This window comes from Leptinotarsa decemlineata, unplaced genomic scaffold (genome assembly GCF_025532065.1).
Source record: "Leptinotarsa decemlineata unplaced genomic scaffold, Ldec_3_MD MMD2_tig00026328_RagTag_RagTag, whole genome shotgun sequence".
NCBI lineage: Eukaryota > Metazoa > Arthropoda > Insecta > Coleoptera > Chrysomelidae > Leptinotarsa > Leptinotarsa decemlineata.
The window spans coordinates 24,051,590-24,064,091 of NW_027412688.1; the positions used below are offsets into that span (position 1 = coordinate 24,051,590).

The 12,502-nt window shown below is 34.3% G+C and overlaps 1 protein-coding gene across 2 annotated transcripts in view; it reads right to left on the reverse strand.

Moving 5' to 3' along the window:
* LOC111511087 (peptidoglycan recognition protein) overlaps positions 1–12,502 on the reverse strand; it is a 55,106-nt gene that overhangs the window by 6,885 nt on the left and 35,719 nt on the right. For both annotated transcript variants that reach the window (XM_074182674.1, XM_074182673.1), the window contains exon 2: positions 10,372–10,996. In XM_074182674.1, the coding sequence (XP_074038775.1) occupies positions 10,374–10,996 (623 nt within the window). In that variant the 3' untranslated portion in view covers positions 10,372–10,373. The remainder of the gene's footprint in view (positions 1–10,371; positions 10,997–12,502) is intronic.

A 12,502-nucleotide genomic window follows, 5' to 3' on the forward strand; every position in this document is an offset into this window, starting at 1 on the left:
TGACTGTTAAATTTATGGATGTTCAAGTTTTCCCAAATGTCCATGCGGTTTCCCTTGTTGACTTGTTTTATGAGTTTTATGTTCTCTGGTGTGGGAAAATTATGTTTGTTTTGTATGGCGTGTGTTGCGAGGTTCAATTTATATACTATTGGATTTATGTATGCCTTTTTGTGCTCATTGTACCTTTGGATCAGTTTTTTTTTGATTTGGCCGATATAGAATTTGTTGCAGTCCGAGCATTGTATACCGTATATCCCGTTTTGGTCTTTCTCTTCTTCTTTTTCATAGTTGTTTATTTTTTGTGTTATCTTCGTGTTCGGCTTGTATGTGATGTTGATGTTCAGTGGTTTGAAGATGCTTGTTAGGTTTTTGGTTTGGTGTCCTATGTACGTAAATGATGTCCATCGTTGTGTTGTTTTGTCTGTTGGGGTGGCTTGATCCTTGTTCTGTATTTTTTGTTTGATTCTGTTTTCTAGTTTATCTATTGTCTTTTGGGTGTATCCGTTTTCGTTCGCTATTTGGTATATGACTTTCCGTTCTTTGTTTCGGGCTTCATTGCTGAGTGGTATCCTTAACATTCTATATATGAATGCGTTATTGGCAGCCATTTGTGTGATGGTGGATGGTTTGAACTTGCCGGTATGGTGGAGCTTGTTTGTGTAGGTTTCCTGTATATTGCCATTTAAAATTGTGTTTTGTTGTGGTTATCGCCTATGGTTATGTCCAGGTAGTTAAGTTTTGAATTGTGTTCTTCCTCAATGCTGAAACATAGTTTTTGATTTATTTCGTTAATTTCTTTTTTTATTTGTTCTATTCTTATTCCATTGTTTTGTGATATGTACAGTCCATCGTCAACGTATCTGAACCATTCTCCTTTTTCATCATGTGTTTTTATTATTATTAAATTTTTCTCATCATCTGTTTGTTTATAAATTTACCCTGAAGGGAAAATTTATAAACAAACAGATGGACTAGCGATGAGATCCCCACTATCTAGCATTATATCCTGCAAACCATAGATGAGAAAATTTTAACAACAATAAAAACACATGATTAAAAAGGAGAATGGTTCAGATACGTTGACGATGGACTGTACATATCACAAAACAATGGAATGAGAATAGAACAAATAACAAAACCATACACATTCCTAGAGAAGATCTAACACAAAGAAGAGTACCTAATGCAGTACAAATACAGGCAAATTTACCTAAAGTACCTGAAATACCTGAGTTAAGACGCTCTGACCGTATAAAGAGGCAGACGACAGGATGACAAATTCAGTTTGAGGAGTGCCTAGAAGATGACAGTACTACCAACTGTCGAAAGCGCTCGCAGATAATTAATAGAAGATATAAAGCTTCAAATCCTTTTTGTAGAATTTAATATTAGTTGCATCATTAAAATATATATATATATATATATATATATATATATATATATATATATATATATATATATATATATATATATATATACAGGGTGTTCCTGGACTTCCTCTTTTCCTCTCGGGAATGTATAGATGGAGTCAAAATATCACCAGTACTTCATATAACTTTTTTTCCTAAAAGTCTTCGTGATCAAGTTACGGGCCCTCGAAGTTACAAAATGAAAAATGTTTTTCTTTGATAACTTTTCAAGTGAATATTCAAAATCATCCAAATTTTGGTAATTGACTAAACAAATGAATTCCGTCGATGAGCTTTCATGCAGGAGTCAGTTGTTTTGCTACAAAGTCAGGAACGGACTACCCCCGATGGTCCACACCCCAAAACTTTGAAATGACAGATATTTTCCAACAAAATAAGGTTACTTGGATAATTTTATGAATAAAAGTACTCGTGTGGAAAGTCGATCGGAGCAACGAGTCTTAATAAAAATGTAGTTCTACTCGACGACATCAAACCCGCTCGTCCACCATTATTTGAAATGAATAATTATCAAAGCAGAAATAATAATGATAACGTTAATTCAACAACATTTATAACAGGAATAATACAAAGTATGCTAAAATGAAGTCGTAAACAAAAAGTACAGTACCTATATGGAAGTTTAAGTCACAATTGTGATAGCAGATATTTTTTCAAAAGAAATATCAAGTTCTGTAGATTCGTGGTGTTTTTAAACTAACAAGCTACTCTACTATGAAATATCGAATTCATTCCATATTTTGTATGTACATAATACGTGTGGAATAATCACGTTTCGTGTTGATCAGTTATCTGAATCTCATGAAAATTAACATTCGAATGTTTCAAATTCTTCTTCACAGCTAAACTGTTGAGGAGTTTCACTGATAATTATAATTTTATGGGAGAAATTCTTTAATACGAATCTAAATTTAGCTGAAAAAACGCACATCGGAAAAAATATTTACTATACTAATAAAAAGCAAACGAATGAACTACAAAAACGGCTGCACATGATCAGGTGAAAAATATCCAGGGAATAATTATGTTCCATTTCTTTCACAGATGTTGACAAAAAAACCTTTTAGAAAGTTTTGATAAAAAATGAAAAACTGGAATGCGATTTTGTTTTGTTGAGTGGTGCGTTGTCATATGACTATTATTGTATTGTCAATATTCTATAGGATATTTTGAATTTTTTTGATATGGCCGAACAGTTTACACTCAATGAATATGCAGATATGCATGTATTTTATGGACGAGCATTTTGTAATGCTGCAGAAGCTCGTCGTCTGTATTCCGAGCATTTTCCCAATCGAACGGTACCGTCAAGAGAAACATTCGAGCGTGTCGATCGCAGCTTGAGGGAGACAGGTATGTAATAATTGATAATTAATTTGAGCACGTTGTTTTATTTCGATATTATTGTAGGTACAGTTTTGCCAAAACGAGGTGGTGAGGGCGCTCCTAGGACTGTACGTACTGTTGTATTGGAGGAAAATATTTTGGAAGCCGTCGCTGATGATCCTTCAATGAGCATCAGAAATCTATCAGAACAGTTCCATACATCCAAGTCCACTATTCATAGAATGATTAGGGAACAACTGCTCCACCCATTTCACATCCAGAAGGTACATGCCATGACACCTCAAGATTTTCCAGCACGACTGGAATATGCCAATTGGTTCATGGATAGGCAAAGAGAGGATATGACTTTTATTAATCGAGTTTTATTCACTGATGAAGCAGGTTTCAGTAGAGATGGAGTTATCAACTCTCATAATCTCCATATATGGGCTGAAGAAAATCCCCATGGGATATTGCAAACCAAACACCAACGGAAATTCAACGTGAATGTTTGGGCTGGTATCATAGGAAACCATCTTATAGGACCATTCGTTCTACAGGACCGATTGAATGGAGAACGTTATTTGGAGTTCATTCAGAACGATTTGAATGGACTTTTGGAACATGTTCCATTGCAAACCCGAAGAGATATGTGGTTTATGCATGATGGCGCTCCTCCTCATTTTAGTTTGATTGTGCGTGACCATCTGAACCATATTTTCCACAATAGAATGGATTGGTAGAGGTGGGCCATATTCATGGCCATCGCGGTCTCCGGATTCAAATCCATTGGATTTCTTTCTGTGGGGGCATCTAAAAAGCCTTGTTTACGCTACACCTATTCACACAAGAGATGCATTGTTGAATAGAATAACATTACATTGTGAAGCCATACGAAACGACCCTGGAATGCTATTTCAAGTACAGAGAGGGTGTCTTCGCAGACTAAGAAAATGTATAGAGAGAGAAGGTGGTCATATTGAGCAGTTTCTGTAGCGGATTTTTCATTTCTGTTTGCTCTTGAGGCTCTTGAGTTTCGTTAGTTAAACGTGTTTGCATTATAAAAATTCGTTATGAACATTTTACCTATCATTTCCATTTTCCTTAAAAACTAATATTTTCGAATAATGGTAGACATCTCAGGATAAATGTTGTTGAATTAACGTTATCATTATTATTTCTGCTTTGATAATTATTCATTTCAAATAATGGTGGACGAGCGGGTTTGATGTCGTCGAGTGAAACTACATTTTTATCAAGACTCGTTGCTCCGATCGACTTTCCACACGAGTACTTTTATTCATAAAATTGTCCAAGTAACCTTAATTTGTTGAAAAATATTGAAAAATATCTGTCATTTCAAAGTTTTGGGGTGTGGACCATCGGGGGTAGTCCGTTCCTGACTTTGTAGCAAAACAACTGACTCCTGCATGAAAGCTTATCGAAGGAATTCATTTGTTTAGTCAATTACCAAAATTTGGATGATTTTGAATATTCACTTGAAAAGTTATCAAAGAAAAACATTTTTCATTTTGTAACTTCGAGGGCCCGTTACTTGGTAACGAAGGATTTAAGGAAAAAAAGTTATATGAAGTACTGGTGATATTTTGACCCCATCTATACATTCCCGAGAGGAAAAGAGGAAGTCCATATATATATATATATATATATATATATATATATATATATATATATATATATATATGCGTAACAATACAACATATCAATTTTATCTAATCATGCTGCACTTTTTCTTGTAAAACAAATTAAGTAAACGCAAACAAACATACTTTTTGGTCCTAAAATTTTTGATGTGGTCTATCGACGCCATTCGTTTTCGCAGAACTGTCAAATGTGTTGCCATACAAACAATAAAATTAAATTATGGTAGAATTTTGGTAAGTGATAGAAAATCACATCGACTCTTTTAAAGCCTGGCTCTTTCATACACACTCACCCCTACAGACCTCCCAGTCTCGATACTGGGTTTAGGTGGAGCATATGGTGAGGAAGCATGTTGCTCAACAGATTTTACGTTCATCTTGGAAAATTCTACTAATTACGAGAAAATGTTTCCATGTTACATTGCGAAAAATTACCTGAATTCTAATAAAAACTGGCACACAATTCGTAAAATTGAACAAGAATACTGTCACTGAGATTTATAATATTTGTTTCCTATAAAACTATGAACTTGAGAAATAATATCTCTCTGCTATAACATCGAAGACATTTTCAACATCACTCAAGAATAATATACCTACGTGAGAAATATTCACACTTCATAAATATGTCTTCGTTTGAAGTACATCAATCCTTTAGTTCATCTTAGCCAGCATATATTTTTCATTATTTCAGTTTATCGAGTCAAAGAGATTGTTAAGAATGTTTCCGATGCTGCTTTTGGTGTGATTCTCATTGATCTCATACTTATAAAAAAAGCAAGCTTTTGCACCCTATACTAGAGACCACCTGTATATTGGTGAAGTCACAGCTATCATTTGTCGATACTCGATTTCCGAATAACCCATGCAAAGAAGAAGGTTGGAGGTTACTAACAAAAAAATAATATTGTAGTAAAACATGTATCAGGCAAAAAAGTGTGGGAAGAGACTGTTGAACCTATCAATTTTCATTTCAGTATCTTCAGGAAACGAATATGGAACTTGAAGAATTTCAAGAGCTCATCACCCTGTGACATATATACAAATGACAAGTTCAAAATATTTCAAATATAATTAAGTCGTAGATACTTAATAGATACCTTTTAATATAAGACATCACTTCAGTGGCAAAGTTAGCCATGTTTTGCTATGATTCAATAAGTGAAGACATTGAAGAAGGAACATATAATAATCCAAAACAAACAATTTTACATGACTATTTGTGTCAGTGTTAGAGAATATCAGATAACTGGAAAATTACAGCTACTTTCTGCGCAGCCCCACAGAATGAAGTTCCGATATCTATTTATTTATTTATTTACGGCAATGCCTATTTTTTACAAGATAATTAACAAGTTCCCACATAGGTATTTAACAGTAATATAAGCTGGGTTTAAGGAAAAAATATTTAAAATAATATGAAATAAAGAAATCGTAAAAATAATGAATTACATTCTTTTCACAGCCTTTTTAAATGTTTCCAAAGAAGAATTCAAATATTCTAAATCTACATTGTATGTATTTGCAAGTCTCAAAATTCTACCTACAGATTCATTCCGGTCATAGTTGGTGCGACAAAAGGGTACTTTGAATATATCCGAATTGGAAATTGAATTGAATTCCAGGGAATTGATGCTACCATTGATTTTTTTATGAATTAGTGTAAGGTCTGCTTCTAATATTCTATGAGCCAGAGTATTCAAGTTAAGAATGTCCAATATAATTTTATAGTCATATTCACCAATATGATATCCCAGTTTATGAGCAGAGTACCTTAAAAACTTATTTTGAACACTTTCAAGCATATCAATATCCACATGATATGAAGGGCACCAAATTGTGGAATTGTATTCGATTATTATTGATCTAACAATTGAACAATATATGATTTTTATTGAAGTGAGAGATAATTCATTTGCAGATCTGAGAATGAAACCTAAAATTTTCAACGCTTTAAAAGTAATATTTGGAATGTAGGGTTTAAATGACATTTTTGGGTTGAGAGTGATTCCTAAATCTTTGATTGTGTTTGTTGTTTTCAGTTCTGAATGATTGATTTCATATGGCCAGTTAATGGGATTTTTGTTTCGGAAAAAAGTAAATTTTTGACATTTGTCTATATTTAATTGCAGTAGATTCATATCACACCAGCGAACAAAGTTAGATAAATCGTACTGTAATAATTTTGTATTAATTGAGTCATGAATAACTTAAAACATCTTCAGATCATCAGCAAACAAAAGAAATTCACTATGAAGAATAACATCTTTCAAGTCATTGACAAATAAGTTGAAAAGCAATGGCCCTAAATGACAACCCTGTGGTACACCCGATGAAACTGTGATTGAGGAAGATACTGAGTTACCATGTTTTACAAATTGTACTCTGCACGCTAGATAATTTTCAATCCATTTCAGAATGTTTTCTTGAATACCCAAAGCGTTTAGTTTATGCAACAACAAATTGTGGTTTACTCGGTCAAATGCCTTTGAAAGATCTGTGTAAATAGAATCCACCTGGTGTCTATTTTCGAAGGCGTATATTATACAGTGTTGATAAATTAGCAGATTTGTGCTGGTAGATCTACCACTACTGAATCCATGTTGTTGATTAATGATTATATGTCTACAATCCCATGTTAGTTTTTTTGTAATTAGACTGTTTAACAATTTGGGTAATTATGATTGATTACAGACTGCTCGATAATTTTTTATATCATTATGTGATCCACTTTTATAAATAGGTTTCAAAAAACTGTTTTTCCAATTATCTGGAAAGACCGACGATTTCAAGGAAATATTGAATATCATGTGAATTGGTTTGACCAGAGTAAAAATACATTTTTTGATTAGAAATAGCGGAATTCCATCAGGACCTGTAGACAATTTCCCAGGTAATGTAATATCAACCGTCTTTCTAAATTTATATTCTGGATATTGGTTAACTGTTTCATCACTGTAGACTGATTTACAATATCCTCACTATTTTCACTGACAGTCATCATAATATATTTTAGATGGTAAGGAGTGTGATTTTTTTATTATTAATATAATTCCAGAAGCTTCTAGGATTATTGTTGATGTTATTCTCTATTTTGTTTATGTATGCTTGATGGAAAGTATTTCTCAAAGCTTTGCACTTATCTCTCAAATAACAAAATTCTTCATATTTATAAAAATTTCCATTTTTGTATTCTCGGTGAACCGATTTCTTCTTGAAAACTAATTTTTTCAGCTCAGAATTGAAGCATATTGGGAAAGTAGGAACTTTATATTTTTTTAGTGGAACATAGTACTCCAGAGCTGTATAGAGAATATTGTAAAAATTTGTAACTACAATATTTAAATCCTCATCCTTCAGTATTTTGGTATCCCAATTGATATTTGCCAAGAAATCATTCATGCCCATATAATCTCCATTTACAAAGTCATCATATTTTAGATATTCCTTTGTATCATTTTTCAAAACAAAACATACCAAAGAATGACGTAATGTATTTTGAAAAATTGGGTCCGATGGATTTTGAATAGACATATTTATGAATGATGAAAACATTAAATCTTAGTAAACATTTCTTGAATTTGGAATATTATTGATTTGATATGAATTATGGAAACTAAATGAATGTAATAAATCTAGTGCAGGTAAGTTTTCTGGACAATCAACATTCAGACCAAGTTCTCCATTAAACCAAAATGCGTCGGGTATATTATAGTCACCACAAAGGATAATCTTGCTAGCACAGTATTTTTCTAAAATATAATCAACGGTAGCAGTATGTTCCATATAAGTATTCACTACAGAAGAAGGAGGAATATATATACACCACCGATAATGATTGTTGAAGCACCTATTGATAATTTAACATACAGATGTTCTATATTGTCAGGAGATATGTCGATTAACTCAGTTATTAAAGATTCTCTAACGGCTATTAATATTCCTCCTCCTCTTTTTTTATCGCTATTAACCTTTGTCCTCGCAGTAATACATACACCACTGATGATGTATGCCACTTTAGTATGCGAAACGTTTGGTACCTCAGGTTTCATTCGAAGATGGACTAGTAGCCTTAATGTTGTTCTCTTTAATCGTGTCTCCAGCAGTGGAAGCCTATGTTTTCCAATTACTCTCCTGTTATCCATTTAATTTCTTTGAGCTCACCTATGAGATATTCTTTGTCTTCATCTCACACCATCAGATAACGATTCTGAACTTCCTGGATTTTTCTCATGGTGAAATTAGGCCCATAGAGAGAATCTGAATAATCAAGGACCCACATGTTTTCTTGACGTATGAAGGAAGACATTTTTTATAGTCGTAGATAGATTTGGATAATAGGTAAGTACGTTATGAAAATCAATTGATCTGTATCTGTAGAATAGGGAGGGTGAGTGTAAGCCCACAGCACTTAGACCACTTGTGATCCATTGTACATCCTCCCGAGGACTTGTCCTCCTAGGTCATCATCCATCCTATCCTTTCCAGGAAGGTGAACAGGTCACTGGGAGACATCTCCTTTATATCGGCAGGCGTAGGCCAAGACTCGCCGAACACACACTCCGTTAGTGATGATAACTCCGGGCACTCGCATAGGATATGCCTGACAGTCTCATCTTCCTACTCAAACATCCTGCATAGAGGTGTGTCCACCAGCCTCATATTTTGGAGGTGTTACCTTAGTTGACAGTGGTCAGTCAGAAATCCTACTGTTAAGCGTAGATTTTTCCTGGTCATCGCCAGATATTTCTTCGGCGCCAGCTTTCTAGGGTCGCCCAGGGAGATCCTGGCAAGATTGCATCCTTTGATTCCATCCCATCTCTTTAGGGATTGAGCATGGGTGTAACATTTGGCTAGTTCCGCAATTGTCGAACTGAGTCCTAATATTCTTAGTACAGCCGTTTCCTTGGCTGAAGAGTCGGCAATACGATTACCTTTACTCCTGTCGTGCCCTTTAACCCACCTCAGATTAAAGTAATTATCTACCGAGGCTTTGGCTAAATCTTGATGGCATTCTAGTACTAGCCCTGAGGTTACACGTTGTCTGTTCGGAGCTGATAGGGCTTGTCTGCTGTCAGTGCAGTTTGTTATGTTTTTGCCAGAAATTTCTTTCCGGGTTATTTCTTTTGTGGCGATTGAGATACCAGCCAGTTCTGTTTGGACCACGCTAGTATTTTTTCCCATTCCCCACTTAATCCCTAGGTTTAGTGATCTGAAGTACACTCCACATCCTGAGCCTTCTTTGGTTTTTGAGCCGTCTGTATATATGCGCATTGCATTTGTAGCATCTGACTCTGTGTTTTGTTTTATTTGTATTTTGTAGGGTTTATTAAACACAAACCTGGGTTCAATTGCATCACTGGTTACCTGCAGCAGAGGTTACGCAGTAAGCGCTTCTCGCCATAGGCTCAGCCTCAATTGACCCATTTCTACTTCGAGGTTGACACCAGCGGCGCGCAATCGTTACATGGCCATTAACGCAACCTCCTTAACGTACAGGTCCAGAGGGATCGGACTCGAAAATCAATTGATATCACCTTCCAATTGAAATTCAGTATCTACTAAAACACCCCAATTCCTTGCGTCATTTATTGAATAAAATAAAAGTATCGGTATCGAACGTAACTTCATTCGTTTCCGATACTATTTCCTGGTTAGTTCGTGATCCAAAAAGCATAATCGACTATTTTGCATTAATAACGACGCAATGATCAATAACAACTTTCATAATGGCTTTGAGGTCTTGATTATTCAGTACAAGCAGCCTCCCTCACTTGAAGCGAAAAGTTGAAATAAAAGCCACTTTAATCTGTATATAAAAGTACTTTACAAGATGCTCAAGATGAAATGTTTAGATGGAAAATAAAAGAGGCCGACCAAGGATCTAACCTTGGGGCACTTCAGATTTTAGAGAGAGGCGCTTATGCACTCACCTTTTGTTTCCTACTCACCGTTAATTTTTGAAATACAAATTTCTATCGTAATGATCCCATTTCTGAACCTCATTGAAAACGTTTCGTCCTGGGCTAAGTGTGTTCACGGTTTGATTGTGACAAACAACTATATAATCCTCTTCCAAATACTTTTTCTCAACTCCGGTTTGCATGAGAACCTTCGCTGCATCAATCATACGGAAATTAATTTCATCGATATTATAGTTTCCGATAAAAACTATATCAACTGTGTTGTTTCTATCCTGTGGTTGAACACCCCATCCCCTCCCTTCGAATATATTTCCATCACCTCCTATGAGGAAGTTACAATAAATGTCAGGCGATCCTATTGTAACACTATATTCCTGTAATTCTTTGACTCCTTTGGAACAGTCTATGAAGTTATCGCAATATCTCCCTCCGGTATGTTTCATTACAACCATATGTACAGGATGGGTAACATCGTTATACTGTTTTGGAGGTTCTGCTCCCCAATCGTTTCTCAAATATAAAATATTTTGAGCAGTGGTTGGCGGCACGTAAAGAGCTAGCATTAGCCATAAAGAAACCTTCATTAATGTCTTCCGTTTATTAACCCCTATATGATCTTCTTCTTTAGATGTTTCTGTCCGAGCTGATTTGCCTACAAAAATAAAAATACGATACCTATTAACTCATTATATCAGTACATTGGCCAAAAAATTATTTTAAGCTCAATTAAATATTACTACAGTTTTTTCCCAACATCAAACCGTCATTTCAACACATCTACACGTGTTTCGATCACCAAATGATCATTTTCAAGAGGAAGATTAAACTAAATATACTTATAATTTCATCCTTATTTATACCATAGATACTTCTTCTAGGTGCCTGCGTCTTGAGAGTCTTAAATTTCTATGTTTTTTACCACTTTTATTTGTAACTAACGTTACTGCAGTTTCGTCCTAGGTGGACATTTTCAAACTTGAACAATAAACTTTATTGACTATTAGTTCATTATTCAAATTTGAAAATGTCCACATAGGACGAAACTGCAGTAACGTTATTTACAAATAAAAGTGGTAAAAAGCATAGAAATTTTCATTTCTCTTCTCATCATGATCTCCTACCACGTAGTAACGGCTACATCCATCAATTTATTTTGTCTTAAATTCATTTCACAATGCCTTATCTACTAGTTTTTTATTAATTTTACAATGTGTCCTCATGTAATAGTCAGGTAAATCTAATAATTAAATAATTATTTTCACAAGCTATAGTATACTATTAGGTATTTTTCCACCATGGTTATTAATAATATTATTATTTTTACTTATTTCTACAGTGTCATAGGCATCTACATGCATGTTGTTGTTAACTCGTCTAACTAATCTTAATGAACTAAAGTCTATGGCATGGTTTTGTTGCAAAATATGATGGGCGACTGCTGATTTTTCTGGTCTTCCATAATTTAGTTGTGCTAATTGTTCCTTTCAGTAGCTCTTTTTGTTTGTCCATGATATTTTGCATCGCAGTCCTTACATTCAATTTCGTATATTCCAGACTTTTCCTCACTCTCGAGGTTGTCTTTTGGACTTCCCAAAAGGCTGTGTAGTGTATGACTTGTTATAAAAACCACCTTCATACCTAGTTCTTTCCAAAGTTCTTCGTGTATTGGTGGTATGGAACTGAGATATAGTTATCTTGGTTTTCGTTGTTTTTAAAAGTCGAGATTTCGTTGATTCCTAACTTAAACTTTTTTCCTCATTATATCATTTGTAGATGATATATCATTTGTAGATAATATAATAAGGAAGAAAAAATTTAGGTTAAGATTGAACTCAATCTCGAATTTTAAAAACAACGAAAACCAAGATAAATATATCTCAGTTCCATACCACCAATACACGAAGAAATTTGGAAAGATTATCAAGGAAATGGGTATGAAGGTGGTTTTTGAAACAAGTTATACACAACAGAGCCTTTTAGGAAATCCAAAAAACAATGTTGAGTATTCGGAAAAGTCTGGAATTTACGAAATTAAATGGCGATGCAGAATATTATGGCAAACAAAAATATATATTACAATAAGATATAAGGAACACTTAGCACGCCTAAAATATGGAAGACCATAAAAATCAGCAGTCGCCCATTATATTTTGCAACA